This window comes from Phoxinus phoxinus, assembly GCF_949152265.1.
Source record: "Phoxinus phoxinus genome assembly, chromosome: 13".
Lineage (NCBI taxonomy): Eukaryota > Metazoa > Chordata > Actinopteri > Cypriniformes > Leuciscidae > Phoxinus > Phoxinus phoxinus.
Genome location: NC_136888.1, coordinates 30,186,502 through 30,206,184, shown reverse-complemented (window position 1 = coordinate 30,206,184; position 19,683 = coordinate 30,186,502). Strand labels below are relative to the sequence as shown.

Here is a 19,683-nt window from a genome sequence, read left to right as displayed (position 1 = left end):
ATGAAATCTATTGGTTAGACGTGTTAGATTATGCACCAATAGCAGTGCGCGTTTGTCGGGAGGCGTTTCTTTGATGACGCAGACAAAGATCATAGGCTAGCTAGAGCTCTGTTGACTAAAAGTGATAGGGTATTCAACCTGTCAATTAATTGCATAAAAGAAAGACATGTGACTAATTTACGTGTACGACAATTTTTTTAGCTACGTTATTTTTTATCTTAATTTTTGATACATTTTATTTACTCCACGCCATTTTTCTCGATGAAGTATTTTCTATTCTGAGGGCAAAATCAAATAAATGTATTGTTTTGAACTACAATGAATGTGCATCGAGGAGTCTGAATCGTTTTAGGATTCGGTTCGTCCGAACGGTTAATTTTTAATATTTAAAAACGATTTACTTGAGTAAATGCAGCTCGGCATTTTTAGTTAATTTTTGGTGGCAAACAGTTTGGATTTTATTATATCATGTTACATGTTTGTTTGTTATTGTTCAAACACCTTTGGTAAAATTATTGCTAACACAAATAAGAATATGACTTCCAATACAAGAAATGATAATGGTATTTTTTTATAAATTTATTTAATATGAATGGTTCCGATAATCGTTAACAGTTTTGTTCCCACATTTCTTTTTATTCCTAAAAAAAAAAGTAATCTTAAAAGGTTCGCGAATCGGTTCGACTGATTCCTCAAAATACGACTTCCAATATGAGAAAAAATAATGTTGATTTTTAAATATATTTAATTGGAATTATTCCAAAAATAGTTAACAGTACAAATAAAAAATAAAATAAAAATCATCCTAAACGGTTCACGAATCGGTTCAAAAAGAATCGGTTCACAAGAAGGACTGTTTGTGAACCCACCCAGCATCAATATGATTCTCAAACAAAGTCCTTTCTTTCCAGGGACCAACAATATAATATGAGTGGATCAGCTGCACGTGTACTCAAGGTAAACGCACAAATCCCGTACGCTTGGGTGAACATCGCAGAAGGGAGATGATAAACATCTAAACGCACACACATTATCCAGATGTCTTCCGAAGTCCATAGAAGTTGCTGCTTAGTCACAAAAACCTCAGCCAGGAGGAGGATTTTTGGTGCTGCATCTCATTGGTTGACCAAGTAGTAGTAGTTTTTTTCTTGTGTAGTTTCAGTAGTTGCAGAACTGATGTATGAATACCATGGAGACACAAGCGAAGGTTTAAATATGTTGTTGCTTATCTTAAATTAGGTTATTGTTTATAATGCATTATTTGACTGCTGTTTTTTTATGTTTCTAGCCTGTTCTTTATGGATACTATAGGAGTTCTTGCTCTTGGAGAGTCCGGATAGGTGAGTCTTGAAGACATCAGTTATTACTTGAATCTATTTCTGCATATTTCAAATGTTAGTTTAATCTAATGTGTTTTTAAATGTTCCTAGCGTTTGCATTGAAAGGCATTGAATATGAGCAAAAGCCAGTAAATCTCATCAAGGATGGTGGGCAACAGGTATACTGCAGAAATCTCTACTCTGCGTTATCTATACAGGGGCTTTCAAACTGGAGTCCGGGGACCGCTAGGGGGAGCTAGGTGGTCCGTGGAGAATTTTAGAGAAAAATGTGAAAATAAAAGATTAAAAGAATAAAATAAATATATTCAAATGAAGAAATTAAAATAAATAATACAAATTCGATTAATAGAGATTAGATGTGTTTTAAATAAATAAGTAAATGTTGGAAATTAGTAGGGCTGTAAACGATTAATCGAATCCAAAATAAAAGTTTGTGTTTACATAATATATGTGTGTGTGTTGTGTATAATTATTTTGTATATATAAATACACACACATGCATGTATATATTTAAGAAAAATTTGTTATTTATATATAAAATAGTTATATTTATACATAATATAAATCATATAAAAATATATATGCAGAATATAAATGCAAATATTTATATTCTAAATATAAATATGTGTGTATTTATGTATACAAAATAATTATACACAAACTTTTATTTTGGATTCGATTAATCGCGATTAATCGTTTACAGCCCTAGAAATTCGATTCAATTTTAGGATGGGATATGGTGGTCCTTGGCCTCTAAAAGATTGAAAGCCTCTGATCTATAACTTTCCATGTTGGCACGAACTCGATTCTCTTAACTGAGTAATCTTCTTCACAAGCTCACAGATCAGTTTAAGGTGATAAACCCAATGCAGCAGGTTCCTGCCGTCGCCATCGATGGCGTCACCTTGTCTCAGTCGGTAAGAACATGGATTCTCCTGCTTTGTAGCACACAGGAAGTGATATCATTTTATGTTAACATTGATTTGTTATTTAACAACACAGTTGGCCATTATCCAGTACATTGAGGAAACTCGGCCTCAGCCCCGCCTCCTGCCTGCAGACCCAAAGCAGCGGGCCCACGTGCGCATCATCTGTGACATCATCGCATCCGGGATCCAGCCCCTCCAGGTGAGAGTGTGAGACATGACATCATTCTTAAAGGGATAGTTCACTTTGAAATAAAAGTTTGGTATGTTTTAGCTTACCTGAAGTGCATCCAAGATGTAGGTGTCTTTGTCTCCGCAGTAGTTTCAATTTTGATATTTTTAGGTCAAACCGTTCTTGTCTGTCAGTCATATAATGCAGGTCTATGGTCACTGTCTCAAAGAGCAGGCACAGTCCAAATAAAAAAATTCCCCATCGTAAGTGCACATTGATGGCCTAAGACACGAAACAAGCGGTTTGTGTGATAAAACGAACAGTATTTATATAGTTTTTATCTCTTTTACACAACCACGTCCAAGTGATCAGTTTACTTAGTCTGCGCAAGCGCCGGAAGTGGTCTCCCGGATGAGTTCGCGCGAGCTTACGTAAATTTATTTTTTTACATCGGTTTAAACATCCCGGATAAGCGCAAACTAGTACCATTTCTATTAGCCGTCCAACCTACAATCTCTGTTCTGTGCACAGGTTCTGGTGTAAACAATGAGTGACGTACACGCGCGAGAGATCACTTCCGGAGCCTTCCGGCGCTTGCGCAGACTAAGTAAACAGATCACTTGGACGTGGTTGTGTAAAAGAGATAAAAATGATATAAATACTGTTCGTTTTCTCACACAAACCGCTTGTTTCGTGTCTTAGGCCATCAATGTGCACTTACGATGGGGAATTTTTTAATTTGGACTTTTCTCTGCATGCTATTAGAGACAGTACCTATAGACCTGCATTATATGACTGACATATAATGTCTGAACGGCCGTTTGACCTAAAAATATAAAAATTGAAACTACTGCGGAGACAAAGACAACTACATCTTGGATGCACTTCAGGTAAGCTAAAACATACCAACATTTTATTTAAAAGTGAACTATCCCTTTAAAGTCGGCATGAAATGGAAGTTTTTCTCCCCTATTGTGACGTATATCTGAGTGAAATGGCTTTTTGAACAGGAGAAAATGCATGGCGGGGCTTGATTTTGTTCATGGGAAATTGATTGGATGGCTGTGGTTTGTTATTGGTGTGATGTCATGTGAGTGACAGCTTGATCCCGCCCTCACGCCAGTAAACGTGTCATCAGACAACAGAAGCGATGCTGCAAGAGGCAGGGGGAGTTATTTTGATGAATGATTATGCGGGTACATGAATTAAAAAATAAAATAATGATGTGGATGGATAAATCATTCATTATAAATACTGCAATATTCCATAGAAAAATAAGAATGGTCCATTTTGATTTCAGTGACTTAAAAGGTGCACATTTGTAATAAATAAATAAATTAATAGAGCCAAATCCATATAATATTTCCATCACTACCAGGTCGCTCCTTTAACAAAAAGTTTCCGCTCATTTTATCCTCTGTGAGGTAAAAATCATGTCCAATCACACAGAAAAGTGAACACTTCTCCTCTACAAGCGCATTTTGCATCAGTGCTTTATTTAGAGATTACATAAAACCCTCGGTGACCCATTATTTTTAATGATGCTATATTTCAGAATCTGTATGTGATTCAGAAAATTGGAGCAGAGAAGGCTCAGTGGGCTCAACATTTCATCAACCGAGGATTCGAGGGTGAGTTTGTTTCATGAAGGACTTTTAAATGCAGTGTCATCTTGCCGTCATATAAACCGTCAGGTTATTTGTTTTCATCTTTGATCCAATTACTGTCCTAACATGCGAAGTAATTGCTTTCATTGTGTGTGTTATCTGAAGCTCTGGAGCCTATCCTGAAGCAGACGGCAGGAAAATACTGTGTGGGTGATGAGGTAATAATAATTTACCAAATGTAATCAAAAGAAATCGCATTATATTATATATTCAAATCTTTGGGGTTGGTAAGATTTTTAAAGTCTCTTATGCTCACCAAATCTGCATTTATTTGATAAAAAATACTGTAAAAAACCCATAATATTGTGTCATATTATTACAATTTTAAATACCTGTTTTCTGTTTTAATGTTTAAATATAATTTATCCTACCTGAATCAAAGTATTATTATTTAGATTTGTTAAATCTTACAGACCCCACACTTTTAAACAGTGATGTATGAGAATTATAAATGCAACTTTAATGTGCTTTGATATCATGGCGTTATTACACTGTTCATCCTCTAGATATCCATGGCAGATATTTGTCTTGTGCCTCAAGTCTACAACGCTGAAAGGTAAAACATGTCTCTTTAAAGCTAACATTATAGAGTGCAGCGGTCAGGTTCTGGAAGTAAAAACTCCACTCAGTTTCTCCATAGGGAAAATTATTTTTAATGATAAATTATAAACCTTTGAGCTACTATGTGCTTCTGCTAAAGCTGTTAGCCTGCATTATTTCAACTTAGTTTTAAAATAATCATGTTTCACAGCAGAATGCGTGGTGGAAAAACTACATTAACCAATGATGCTGTACAGAAAATTCCTCCAATCAGAGAGTTGAAACAAGCAAACGTACCAAAAGCACTGCGAAAGAATAACCTCTTTAAAACAGTCTTCCTATGCTCTCAAAATACTTATATTTACATATATATATACATATTTTGCAATAAACTTAAAGTATATTGTTTGTGTATATATATATATAAGTATTTTGAGAGCATAGGAAGGAATAGGAATATATATATATATACATATTTTGCAATAAACTTAAAATATGTGTATATAATATATATATATATATATATATAATATGTGGCAAACTTAAACTTTTTTTTATAAATCAAACATAAATTCATGTCCCGGTTACATTGAATGTTGTCAAATTTTCCTGGTTAAACATTAAAAAGAGACCAAATACAATTCTGATTTGTATTTTTACATTGACAATGATATTAATGTTCTATTTATTAAAACCAAGTATAAATCTCATGTAAGTGTTTTTAAGCATTATTACATACAAAATAATAGGTAAAGGCAGTAACAATTTAAACATTATTTTTTTGTTGAACAACAGTTGTTACTGTTACTGCCTGTTCTTTTTAAGTCCACTTATTTTCATCGGTCATCAGTAAACACTGCTCACAGACGAAGATGGACATTTAATTTCACACATCTCATTGATCACTAAGAAAAGCCCACAGTAATCATGTTTTTAGTCCATTTCAAGTTTGATTTTGACGAGATATCACTGCTATTTTTAGGTTTTATTTTCTCATCCAATTATTTGAGGCACTGCCTCCCTTGCCTCATTTTTAATTAAGTTTTATATTTCCCCATCGGTTTTAATTTGATTAGTTCACAATGCTTCATGGGATTGTAGTTCTTTACCTCACTAAAGCTGTTAAAACTATCTTGTACCTGTCTTTTCATCCGATTTAAAAAAAATTAGTGTGTAATGTTTCCTATTCAACTCGTAGCTGTTGGACTTGGATCATGGCTTATAGCGCTTTATCGAAGATTTTTTAAAAATCCCAATGGGAGAAATTAATGGGAAAAAATACTTCCTGAACCAATGTCATGAAAAAAGTGATCAGGCACTCTTGCACTTTAGTGTTTACGTTTAGCAAAAGTCTAATGTAAATTCTACCATCCTTTAGGTTCAAGGTGGACATGTCCCAGTTCCCTACCATCAGACGATTAAACCAGACCTTAGGTGAGATCGATGCTTTCAAAGCCAGTCATCCGTCACATCAGCCGGATACACCTGATGATTTGCAGGCATAACTTTCCAATGATCCATAATGAAATCAATAAATCGCTTTCATAAACAGTTGTGAGACTCTTCATTAAAAAGTTAAGACAGTTCAGATTCTGTTTTTCGCAAAGTACTGCATTTATTGCTTTGGTGAAAAGTCTAGATTTGCTTTTAGTAACTTTCAGACATCCATGAACAAGAGATGAGCTGTACATGCCAGTGCCATAAAGGAAAATGTGCGAGAACAACGTCAAACGTACAAAGTGGACAAAAATACAAACGTGAAAACGTGTCAAATACGTGCAAAAGAGAAAACATTTATTGCACAAAAATACATTCTCTGAATACATTGAGTCTCTGAATGTACTAAATACAAATCTGATCTACACATGTAAGTTAGTGAAGCCTTTGCTTGCTTTGAAGATTATAAAAACAGTAGCTGTAAAACAGCTGTTCATGCTAAAACTGCAACAATGCAACGTTTAAAAAAAACAAACGATAAAAGTGCTTCTTATATTCAAATTTTTTACATCACGTCCTCTGTAAAACCCTACATTCATTTCTTAGAAGAAAAAAAAATCCTGTAGTCCCTGATCCTAAACACGGAGTTCAACCGTGCATTTAATGGTGTCATTATAAAATGTTCCTGAACAGTCGGACCCTCCAAACACTAGGATGTCACGCTGGAGAGAGAGGCTGTTGCCATGACGCCGATCCCTTGCATCCCTCGGGTCTGAAGATAAAGCCAGGCTTATCAGACTGTGGCCTGCGCGAGGCTTAGAGCAAAGCAATGGGGACACCACTGATGTCCAGGAGCTGGTATCTGCAAACACGCATCCTTTTAGATCAAACCTTTCAGACTAATAGCGGTAAAGCCTTGTAAAGAACCAATCAATGATTTGGGACATTTGGCCCATGTCTGTTAGCTTTGAGACCGTCTATATCAGGGGTATTCAAGTCAAGAGGTCAGGCGGAGATCTGGACGATACTTTTTTAAAATATGTATATATATTTCCATCTGGGCATCAGTAGTGTGTAATGTGACCGAGCTCGTAATAAAACAAGAATCAACATTGGCTTAGCTTTTCAGAGATGGCGAGAACTGACGGATTTGAAGTTATTGAACAGATAAATTGGCATGTGTAGCTCTCTAACAGAGTTGATTGTAAAGCATTATGTAATGTGAGGGGGAATTATTAATTATGGTTGTAGCTCTGTGCTGGAATTTATTTTCAAGGAAGTATTGTTTATTAATGAGTAAAGCTACAGTATCGTCTTCAGCTAGTCAGCTTGAGAGCCTCTCCATCTAAATAGATGATATCTCTTAAGCCCAGTAGTGAATGTTTTATGAGCGGTAGAAAAAAACATTCATCCACACAGTCACTAAGTACAAACAAAACAATGTTCTTCTGCAAAATGCATGCAGTTTTTTTCCCACTATAGCGTACCTTAAAAAAAAAAAGCCCATCAGCATAATTTTAAAATCAATTCACAAGTTGGTTTGTACTTTAAGATTTTTAAACTTGAATTAGATATACACTGCCCAGCCAAAAAAAAGTCACTGTTTGGATTTAAATATGCAAATACTTAATACATAAGTGTCTATGATTGCATCAGTAATGCAGTGATTATTATGTTTCTAGCATGTTATATGTTTGGCAACAGTTCTTCAAACCATGATTAATGGAGTGTGTAGCTTCTCACTTCTTAAACAACCATCTAGGAAGACACATCATGGCCAAATGGCTCAATTTGTGAAAGAATGGTTGGGCATGAAGAATCATTTTCACACATGAATCGGCTCCTCTGAGTCCAGACCTTAAATTCATTGAAAGTCTTTGGGATGTGCCAGAGGAGACTTAACAGAGTGCTTGACTCTTGCATTGTCAATACAAGATCTTGACTGAAGAGTCAACAGTGATCCAAACAGTGACTTTTTTTTGGGCCGGGCAGTGTAGATATTTGTATAGTACTTCATGCAGTCGATTAGGGAATGACAGACCTATGTTAAAGAGATGGAGGTCCTGTAGGGCTCCTATAGCACTGCAGCCTCCGCTGATCAGCACCCTGTTGTCAGACACGGGTAGAGCAGCGTGAAACCTGCCCAGTTAAATCAAGCAGAAAAAAAGTCATCACTTCAATACACATGCACTGCACACAAGCCTACTCCGTTCAAAAAGGAAATTTACTTTATTTCGAAATTCTTCATTATCAACGACGTATTCTAAAGTTCTTTAAAAATAAGTTGTGATGGTCTGAAGAGCATTCATAATTTAAAGTCTTACCCACGAGCCAATGGTGGCATGTTTTCGTACTTTACAGCAGTGTATTCCATGAAGCCTTTTCCACAAGAAAGAAAATACTTGGTATTTGAGACTGGGATAATTATGAACAACAGCAGACAGTGAATACCAGAAGATACCCATGTGCTCCGGGTCATTACCAAGATCCAGGATGTGAAGATCATTGAGGTAGGTAGCGGTTTTTCTCCCTCCAAAAATGATCATCTTGTTGAACAGCAACGTGTTGGAGTGCCTGATATAAACAAACAATTAGGACAAATATATATATATACACACACCGGTATATATAGTTCAAATAAATGAACTAAAATCTTAGGCTAAAAACTTAGTTCACCCAAAAATGTAAATGCTGTCATGTACTCACCCTCAAGTTGTCCCACACCTGTATGGGTTTCTTTCTTCTGTTGAAAACAAAATCTATTTTGTTGAAGAATGTTGGTAGCCAGACTTTTGACAGTAGCCATTGGTTTCCATAGTATTATGTTTTTCCTACTATGGAAACCAATGGCTACCGTCAACTGTCCGGTTACCAACATTCTTCAACAAAATATATTTTGTTTTCAACAGAAGAAAGAAACTCATACAGGTTTGGGACAACTTGAGGGTGAGTTAATTACGACAATTAACATTTCTGGGTGAATTATCCCTTTTAATTCAATATGGCGTCTAACCTGACTGAGGTCTATAGCAAATCTCAACAGCTTGATTGTTTATATTACCACAAAATATAAACTACATTATTGCCTAGCGATGTATTTTGCTGTTATATAAACAATCAGATTTGCTATATACTGTAGTATCGCTTTATGTGAGCATACTGTAAGTGGAAAATGTAGGATAAGACTGATCTAGTTCCTGTGGAAGCTTGTTTCCACCACAGAATGAAAAAAAAGGTTATTGGGACTTTTCAAAAATTCAGACTTTTTTCTTGCAGTTGACCGTTCGCAAAGACCCGCCCCCTTAGTTACTGTCGCTATGTCCGACAAGCTACGCCGCGCTCACGCAGTGAAAAATACATCGTGGAGCAGAGAGGAGACTGACAACACACTGACAGACAGGACAGACCAGGTTACTTTTTATATTAAACAAATTAAACAGTCTCACCTTTCAAATTTGGTCATTTTTTTAAAGAAATTTAAACAATAAATACCGTTTTGTGGCTCTTTAATGTGTCGTGACAGATCGCTGTAGAGCATCAGTTAAAGCTGCTCGTGAACCGATCATCTCTTCCTTCTAGTTCATTTATAGCATCAAATAAACATGAATGAACATAAGGAATGTTGTTTTAACCGCGGAAAGGCATCAGTACACTTTTCAAGATCAAATCCTCGCATGTTAATCTACTAACTCGCCTGACTGCTTTATCGGACAAAATGGCGGATGGCGAAGTATGATTGGTCAGATCACCTGTCAATCAAGCTCCCTGCGAAGGGTCAATTGTGAGTTAAAAAAGTCAAAATAGCGAGTAAATAAACTCTTTATCTCACAATTTGTCTTCATTTATTTCTCACTATTCAGACCTTATAACTTGTAATTGCAAATTTAAACCTTGCAATTCTGACTGTGACGTATGAATTGTAAGATACAAACTCGCTGTTGCAAGAAACTCAAAATTGTGAGATAAGTCAAAATGACCTTTTTTATGTTTTATTCCGTGGCGGAAACAAGCTTCCGTAGGTTCCCAAGTCACCGAATGTTGTATGGACTACTTTCTATGAAGATTAGGAAGATGGAAGAGGAAGAAAGAAAAAGAGAAAGTTATCTACTCACCCAAACCTGGGCAGAGGACGGTCACCCTCCACAATCGGCTGATACCACAGACCATGTTCTGGGTTGAAGATGTATAATGCGTTACTGCACTCCTTGCCTTCAGGACATCGGCTGGGCTGCACCCCTCCAAATACATACAACTCCTTCTTATAGATTGTGCCACTGTGGTATGCCAATGACGGGATATTTCCCTTTGCCTATCCGAACCCAAAAGTGACACACAGTGTGCAGAAACCAAATGTTACACAAAACATACACAAATCCTAAATGAATTGCCTGTTAAATGGGTGGTTGATTATATTTCACTTTTCTAACTTTAGTTAGTGTGTAATGTTGCTGTTTGAGCATAAACAACATCTGCAAAGTTACAACGCTCAAAGTTCAAAGCAAAGGGAGATATTTGCTTTTAAAGAAATTGCTTTTTAAGGATAGAACAAACGGCTGGTAGCGACTACACGACATTCCTCACGGGTTAGTGACACTACCAACCCCAATATTTACATAAACCCCGCCCCCGGAACACGATTTATAGATTATCAAGACAGAATATGCTAATCAATGACTAGAAGATAACTACACATAAGCTACATAAATTCATCAACTAACCATTTAGAAATGTTGTCTACATGTTATCACTTCTTGAGTCTCCATCTTTATGACTCCGGTTTGAACATAAAAGGCTAAAGGTTTTAGAAATTTCCAGTGCATGTCTGTGTGATAATCGAAGCTGCTAAGGACAAGAGCTCTTGAAGCCCCGCCCCCTGTGCCGGGAGCAGCAGCTCATTTCCATTTAACGGGACAGACACAAAACAAGGCGTTTTTGCTCACCCGCAAAAAAGTGACTTTAACATGCTATATACAAATAACTGTGGGGTGTTTTCAGATAAAACTTCACATACACACTCTCGGGACATCAGAGATTATTTTTTTTTACATCTTGTGAAAAGGGCATTATACCACCTGTAAGAAATTATAGTCTGCCCCGATCCAACTTCAACTCCAATATATACATTTATATCAAAATGTTCCTTAACTTAAAAGAGCTTAATTATCATATAGAGACAACTACATTCAATCTCAGTAATATGTCAATATCACAGAGGGCAACCAACCACCATTTTGATTACAGGGACTTCAAATAGCTTCTTGACACCTTAAACATTTGACCGTTCTGTTTCAACACAAGATCAAAGATGTGATCACTTCAGATAGATTGTATCACCTAAACCTTTTGCTGTTCTGATTTCATTTACATTTAAAGTTGACCATTTGGGTTGATCACATCCTGAACAAATGGTAATCAATTGTAGAATGAGAATGGGTGTGGGACACAGAGAATCTTCTCAGACAAGGGGGTGTCTCAACTTCATTAACATACAGACAACAGCTGTCACAATAAGAGCAACTTCATTTACATTAAGAGTTGTAAACTGTATTAGGATAAAAGGTTAGAGATTTGGATGTTCTGGGTTCATTCTGACGCCGGTGAACCCAAGGTGCTATCTGTACTTTGTTACTACTTTGCTGTAATAAACTTCATTTTTGAGATCTTCGACGTCCACATAACTTTTTCTTACACACCCCTTTAAGTACTGAAAAAGTATCCAATACTCACAGAAACAAGCTTCCACTTCCATGTTATAGTGTCCAGTAAATAAATGTCGCTGTACCGCTGGCCGTCTCTCAGACCACCGTACACATAGATGACTTTAGACTCGGGATCAAAGGTTGCAGAGTGACCGTGTGAGCTTGGTGGACTGACCTCAGATGATGCGACGTCCATGGGGAACCAGAAATCATTGTCTGAGAATTATTACCATTAAAAGGTATGTTAAAGGTACATTGCCGTTATTAGTATGAAACAATTTAATTTATTAAATAAATAAATATTAAATTAACCCTTTATATTGGCACCGGCCCGCCGGCGGGCCCGCGGCCATTATATATTTTAAACAGTAATATCCTATACTAAACCTAAACCAATCTTGACAAACTATATGTCATTTGAAAGCTTAAAATCTCTAGTTTTCATTTGTGGTGACTGATTTTTAAAATACATTACAGAGGAGCCGTAATTTATCAATTTGCAACAAGAATATTTTCATACTCCTAAGGCGTGTTCAGACCTTTATTTTGAAATAGTGATGAACATGAAAAATCATGAAAGAATGGTAGAAACCTCAGTTTGTTTTCATGCCAAGAGTTCAAAAGATAGTATCCATTCAATTGTTTTAGAAAAAAAGGTCTGAAAATGTTTTAAATATAAATAAAAAAATTATAGATTTACCATTTGTGATTCACCATTCATGGCAGCGAGCTATAATGCACATACGTGTTCTTTTTGTGTTTCTTAGAGGTTGAATTCATTTAAAAATCTGCCAAACTTCCAACACTACTTCTGAATAGGATTTCTACTTCATAAATTGTATGAAAATTGTAAAAATAATGGTTCAGATCCCTCAAACAACATATGGAAATGGAGGCGCCCTTATATGGGCAGTAATGTCAACTAGTGAAAAAGTTTGGTACTGCGCCCAAACAAAATCAATCAAAATTGGTACATAATTGTATACAATAATATTTATAGGATTTATATAAATTATATTTAAAAAATATATATTCTCCAATTAATCTAAACCAAAGACATACTGTACGTAAAGGAACATTTTGAAATTCTTCCCCTTTGTGGTAAGAAACTTATATAGTTAATTTAGAACTAATAAGTTAATAATTATATATAATAATAGTGCGTACATACGAAAGAGGATTAGGGCCAAGCAATAATAAAAAAAATAAAACCATCTCGAGATTAAAGTCATTATAATGCGAGATTAAACTCGTTAAATATCGAGAGAAAAAAGTCGAAATACAATCTTGAGAATAAACTCATTAAATTGAGAAAATTAACTAGTTTTTTTTCCGAAACAACGACTTTATTCTCAATTTATTGAGTTTATTCTCAAGATTGTATTTCGAGTTTTTTTCAAGATTGTATTTAGACTTTTTTCTCGAAAATTTACGAGTTTAATCTCGCATTATAATGACTTTAATCTTGAGATGGTTTTATTTTTTTAGTATTGCTTGGCCCTAATCCTCTTTCGTACATACATGTATATATTTGTAAAAAAAAAAAAAAAATACTGGTACGTCGATAGATTTACTGTTTAACATACCAATCTCCAGCTTCCATAGAGAGTCTTTACAATTGGCCTGGTCATCAGCCTCTCCACCAATCAGAATGGCCGTTTCAGGATCACTCAAACACATCGCGTGGCTCCAGCGCTTTGATGGACAGTCTGAGAAATAAACTTTCACTTTAGAAAGAAAACACTTTAGGGTTACGGGTTTTGAGATTTTAATGCCATGTCAGCAGCTGAGGCCATTCTCATGGTCACTTTTTTACCAATTACATGGGAATTGAAAAATAAAATAAAAAGATTAGAAAACTACACAGTGTTTTAATTGTACTTGTAATGGACAATAGCTTACCTTGGCAAACACCAGTAATTATTGACAGTTAAACATGTCATTTTCTTTTCAAAATGTCAACATATTATAATATTTCAAATTTGGGTTCTCATTGTGATACATAAGATTTACAGTTTATGTAATAAAAATATAAACTACGCCATCATTTCAATAGTTATATCAATAACGAATTCTGAAACTATCACAATGTAATATTCAAAATTCCAAGTATGTAAATAAACATGAGTGATATTTCATTTGAGCAGAGGAATGCTTTACCAGCCCTGCAACTCTTCACACGTTTGACGGTCGTCTCGTCCTCTAATTCTATTGCAGACATTTTACAAAGTTTGCGTTTCTTCGGGGTTGAAACTCGGTTTGGATCCAGAGGGCTTTCCGGTTCTTCAGAACTCCAAACATTCCCCTTTATTCCTATAATGGAGCGCCTGGGAGTTTTATCCTTCAAAACCACACAAAGACACAGTAAGTTTAAACATTTGAGATCTGAATCTACTATTTTGTGGATGACTCCTTCCTTACCATCGGCCACACACCATGAACAGTGAGTAGAGTGTTTTCCCGTGTCTCCATTTTGCTTTTGCCCAGCTCCGCACAGCTGACGCTTCCCTCGGGAGGTGATCTCTGGGTGATCTTCATAGAGACATAAGGAGAAGTCTTTCTTTTGTGTATTCACTTCATCACAAGTCATGTCTTAAGGTCTATGTGTAGAAATGCGGAAATCTGATGACTGGTTCAGTTAGAAATGACCTTGTGATCACACTGAAGAACAATGAACGGGTCATTTCTCTGAAGACTCACATCATGACTCTCTCCGCTGCTGAGAAGTGTGCTGGAGGGATTGGAGGAGTGGTTCAGGGCTAGACGTTTCCTCCTAACTCGTGGAGTGCTGCTGATAAAACTGGATCTCACCTTCAAATAGGGCTGGGAGATATGGCCAAAAATATCATACGATATCGATATTTAACACTATTAATTTACCTTTAACACATACCTTGGGTCTTAAGTGGCCCGGGACGTCATTCACTACCCTCCTCCTCATTCATTTTTTTAAAGTTAGACATCAACCTTCTTAGCATTCCTCAATCAATTAATTTATAAACAATATAACAAGAATAAAATTATAAAAGATTGCCCATTTTCCCATTATTTTTTTTGTAAAAAAATAAATTTAAAAAAAGTATAGGATCGCTAACGACCCGAGGTGTGTAACAATGCAAGTATATTTTTTTCAACGCAATAATTGAATCTTTGACTGAATACGTGCAATTCACCTTTATTCCACAAGGTGTCAATGTCTGATACACAATGATGAAGTGACGTTTCATTCAGAGTTACCGCAGACGGAAAACAAAAGAATAGGAAGTATAATCAGCAAAACTTGAAATTAAATTTTATTTTTTGGGGGATTCTGTGTTTTATGATTTAATATAAATTTACATAAACTAAATTGAATCATACTTTTAAAGCCAGGGACACGCCAAGCCGCCCAGTGGCTGTCGGACCGTTTTTGTGCGTCGGCCAACTAAGTTTTCTCAGTGTGTTCCTCGTCGGCTTTTTTTCATCTGGCCGTCGGTGAGAAGGAGAACCCTGATTGGCTGTTCAGCTTACTGAACGAGTCAGTGCACGAGAATAATATCAAAACAGCGAGCAAAGTCAAAACGGTACAGATAGAAGGCTGTTCTAATGTTACCTTATCTTACTCGAGTGTTTCTTGCCGAATATTTCAATATTAACATGAGCGGAGTGGGATAAAGAAAGTGTTTAGCAGGATTGATATTCAAAACGGTAAGCACACACACTGCTTTGTTTACAGGTTGTGTATCTGCAGCATCACTTTCCCTTTTTGAATGACGGATATAGATTAATATATCTGCAGAAATAGACAGTTGTCTCAGCTGATAGTCAACACTTTGGCGTCGGTTTGGTGTGTCTCTACCTTAAAATGTAATAAAATGAAAATATAATTTACAACAAAACATTGCATTTTTATTTTTTGTCAAATAAGATGCTGCACAAGATAACTGTGTAAATTTAAAACATGGATGAAATATTCTCTTGGCTGTATGATATTCTTTAGAAATATTATTATTACTTTGAGAAGTACATTTTGGTATACAGTAGTGATATATTTCTGTCATCATTTCTTGAAGTTAAACCGAACTTCTATTTTGACGGTTTGTCATGATGATTTTTCAGGTTTAGTTTCAGTGTGTATTTTGACAGTAGTTTTTCTCAAACGCAACAGTGAAAAGCTTCTGAGATGAAGATGCTCTGGAGATGAAGTTCATGTTTTCATGTGGAAAATGAGCGTCATGTGTGTGTGGGTTTGTGTATCGGACGAAACCGCACCGTTCATTCACACAGGAATCACGTATTAGCAACATGCACTGATTGGCTTTAGTCATGTTTATTTCTGCTGTGTGATTGGCTGTTAGATTAATCCATATTGAGTAAAAATGTCCAGAGCTCATCATCGTTATCGACGTAAATTTAATCATGATCTCGACATATTGTTTATAATATATGGTTAACAACATCTAAGAAGTTTGTAAAGGATGGATGAGAAAGGCAAGAAACAAGACAATCTGCATGAGTGAGAGAAGAGGTTTAAATACCTGTCCAGTGATGCTGAGCAAGACTTTGGCATACACTCCTCTCCTGCCTCTCCGTGTGGCTTCAGTGAGGAGTTCAGGAGTCCAAACGCCTTGCCAGATCAGACACCTTCACAGACAAAGTTAAGCGGATAACTTTTAGCAGGGCACTTGGTGTGTTTTTTTTTATTGCCTGTGTAGGAATTGTAATCAGGCCAGCCTGTTCTCACGCAAATGCGTCTCTATAGCACGCAGTGTGTTTATCGTGCAATTTATACGCGAAAATGAGTTTTTACGTGGATTTGATACACAGTTTTGCACGTGCATATGATACGCACTTTATTGCGTGATATACACACGCACCCCACACCACTAATCCTACCCAAGCGTATAATACACACACACACACACACACCCACCCCACCCTAAACCTAACCATGTGCTATCCATGCGTATACTATGCACGTAAAAACTCATTTTCGCGTATATATTACACGATAAACACACTGCGTGCTATATAGACGCATTTGGTGTGATCGGGTTGATCAGGCGCACATACTAAAAGTAATTTGAGCCAATGGGATCGTGGAGGATCTGATTAGATTCATTCAGAAGATCTGTAACACCATATAACAGTAAAAACAGATTCCTGAAAAAATCCATTAATGGTGGGAAAGAGTTAGAGTATTTTTTAAAAATTTTGAATTAGCTTTCATTTAAAACATTTCCGTTTTTATTTGAAGTTTTAGAAAATGTATGTGCTTTTGTCAATTGCATTATTTTTGTTGTTGTTTACATTTCTATGTAGCTATAATTATTTTATTTAGTTTTAGTCATTTTAGAACTATTTTACTTAGTTTCCATGGCCAAGTTGCCACGTTTTTTTTAGTGTCATAAGTAAAATTTTATTTCATATTTTATTTAATTCACCAAAAACATTTTTAAATAGTTTTAACAATAACATCAGGATGGATTTAGACCAGTTGATTTACTGCAGGGCACTACTATATACCTGGAGTGCGATGAAAGAGTCCCGATGACCTGTGATTTGACCTCTGGACCCAGCAGAACCTCCACAGAGATCTCGGTGTCACTGGAGAAGGATGACCATTCCCCTAAACCAAAAACTATCAGCTGCTTCGGTAAAGGTAACGGCATCTGAACCTGGTACATCGTGCGGTTGACGTTTCTAAATGGGGTAAATTAAAGAAAAAAGAAAAAAGGTTTTCATACAGGGAGGTGTCACAAGGGCTAGATCCACAATTATACTAAATGCTTTGTTACTCTAGCAGTGTTTAAGATTGTTTCAAAAAACATCTTGTAAATAATGACATTTTATTATAAAGTCCTAAACAAACATGTCCATTTAAACTACACTGGCATACATTCAAAAACGTGTCAACTATATAATAAAGTCAGCATAAAATAGAAGTTTTGATCATCTTTTTTTGTCCCTACAGTTTACTATATTCGAATGGGCGGGACTGGATGATATTGTCCATGGAGAACTGATTGAATTGTTGGATGGTTGAGGTTTGCAATTGGTGTGATCGTGTGAGTGACAGGGATTTCTGATGTTGCTTCCTCCTTTCTTCTGCTGAACACAACATATATTTTGCTTGGTTAACTATATTCTTCTAATTATGTTTTGTGTTCAGCAGAAAAAATTAATTTATACAGGTTTGGAACAACTTGAGGACTAAATTATAGATTTTTTTTTTTTTTTGGTGAACTATCCCTTTAATCAGTAATGAAGGACACATTTAGCTACTTGTTTTTTGTAATAAAAAGATTTCAACCCTGAGAAATAGTCATTGCTGTAAAACTGTGACACCCTAAAAACCCCTTCATGTTTGTTTAATTGCAACCTGCAGCATATAAAACATTAATATTAGGTCATATCGTGGATCAAATGAAAGCGCCCACCGTATAAACTGACGAGGTGCTTCACGTAAAGACCAGACGGCATAAAAGTGAACTTTGCCCATTCTGTTGATTCAGATTCGGTCAAACTCCTCCAGTGCTCTCGGTGTGAGGCCTGCAGACACTCAGTCACAGCAGCCGCCTGTCACTCACAACCTCTGCTGTATTTATCACCTCCTGTCCTGACTGTGCCACACGCGCCACAGGTGTGACCGATCGGTGGATGACATCAAAGTACCGCGAGAGCAGACGGCTCCGTGTGCTTTCGAGTCGCTCTCGCGGTACTTTGATACCAAAGTAAGAAAGCAGCGCCGCTTCTAGTCGAACACACCTCTAGATTATTGTGGACTGACAGCTCTGCAAACAGCAAGTATCGCTGATGAATGAATAATCACAAATAGCTAAATAAATACAAAATCAAAAGTTTAAAAAATAAAAATAAACAGGAGACCTAATTATTAATAACCTACAAAAAGCCAGTAGGCCTAATACATTTTGTGAAAGTAAATAAAAAATTAACAATCCTGAATAATAAAATATAAAATAAATAAGAAAAAAGTTTTAGAAAAAATAAACACCTAGGCCTATTTATTTAAAAAGTATAGGCTACTATACTTTTTTTGAGATAGTATAGTACAAAATGATAGACTGAATAAATAATCATGGATAACAACAAATATTAAAAAGGTTTAGAAAATTTAATTCAGAATTTATTGATACAAAAACTCAGTAAAACATTGAATGAATGAAAGAATGATGACCCACGATGGATCCAATAATCACAAAATGTAATCCTGAAATATTTTATTTGTTAATAATTGTCTAATTCATTTATAAAAAATACCAATTGGACAGTTATTACACCAAAAATATGTAATACAATACATGCTATTTTCTAGTGTTTTTGCCATTTTTTTTATATATTTCTTTGTAGCTTTAATTTATTTTATTTCAGTTTTAGTAATTGTAGTACTTAGCCTACACTTATTTCAGTTAGTACTAACCAAGGGAACATTTTTAATTCTCATCTATATATATATATTGCTCTTGTAGAAATAATAATAATATATTATTATTATTTCTACAATGCAATAACACAATGCACAACACTCAGTCATGATCAATTAACATTTCTTATACTGAAAATGTTTGATTATGGAGTGACAGCATAAATAAATACATTAAGATATGTAATTGAAAAGCCGGAATAATCATTGACAGCTAAATAAATATTAAAAGAAGTTAAGACAAAATTAACAAGGACATACTGAACAAACATTCAGTGCTACATTTTGTGATAAATAAATGACCAACCCATGGGCTCATGGTAATTATCACTAAATGTAATCCTGAATTAATTAATTTGTAATTTGTAAAAGTTATTTATTTATAAAAATATAAATTAAATATTTTAATATCTGATGTATAATTCATAATCAAAGGTGCTATTTTTAAATAAATATAAAAAATATATAAACAATGGCCT

At 35.5% G+C, this 19,683-nt stretch overlaps 2 protein-coding genes across 7 annotated transcripts; one reads left to right on the top strand and one right to left on the bottom strand.

Moving 5' to 3' along the window:
* Window positions 1-151: 151 nt before the first annotated feature.
* On the top strand, window positions 152-6,196 carry gstz1 (glutathione S-transferase zeta 1). Of its 3 annotated transcripts, XM_079632222.1 has the most exons (10): window positions 824-957; window positions 1,157-1,207; window positions 1,289-1,340; window positions 1,431-1,498; window positions 2,177-2,257; window positions 2,343-2,468; window positions 3,994-4,069; window positions 4,211-4,263; window positions 4,612-4,661; window positions 6,024-6,196. In XM_079632222.1, exons 2-10 carry the CDS (start codon window positions 1,181-1,183, stop codon window positions 6,148-6,150), a joined length of 660 nt encoding a protein of 219 aa, XP_079488348.1. In that variant the 5' UTR covers window positions 824-957; window positions 1,157-1,180; the 3' UTR covers window positions 6,151-6,196. The 3 variants fall into 3 exon arrangements, with proteins under 3 accessions (XP_079488347.1, XP_079488348.1, XP_079488349.1); XM_079632221.1 differs by lacking the exon at window positions 1,157-1,207 and having other exon boundaries at window positions 152-957; XM_079632223.1 differs by lacking the exon at window positions 824-957 and having other exon boundaries at window positions 994-1,207.
* On the bottom strand, window positions 6,110-18,548 carry LOC307008916 (host cell factor 2). 4 transcript variants are annotated; one of them, XM_079632220.1, is made up of 13 exons: window positions 18,201-18,548; window positions 17,287-17,463; window positions 16,299-16,404; window positions 14,482-14,604; window positions 14,203-14,313; window positions 13,942-14,122; window positions 13,368-13,490; window positions 11,810-11,997; window positions 10,195-10,391; window positions 8,565-8,656; window positions 8,407-8,461; window positions 8,124-8,221; window positions 6,110-6,944 (listed from the first exon to the last, which is right to left on the bottom strand). In XM_079632220.1, exons 1-13 carry the CDS (start codon window positions 18,260-18,262, stop codon window positions 6,718-6,720), a joined length of 1,740 nt encoding a protein of 579 aa, XP_079488346.1. In that variant the 5' UTR covers window positions 18,263-18,548; the 3' UTR covers window positions 6,110-6,717. The 4 variants fall into 4 exon arrangements, 2 of the variants coding, with proteins under 2 accessions (XP_079488346.1, XP_079488345.1); XR_013799918.1 differs by having other exon boundaries at window positions 6,233-6,944; window positions 8,407-8,483; window positions 18,201-18,436; XM_079632219.1 differs by having other exon boundaries at window positions 6,420-6,959; window positions 18,201-18,464.
* Between the last annotated feature and the right edge of the window lie 1,135 nt (window positions 18,549-19,683).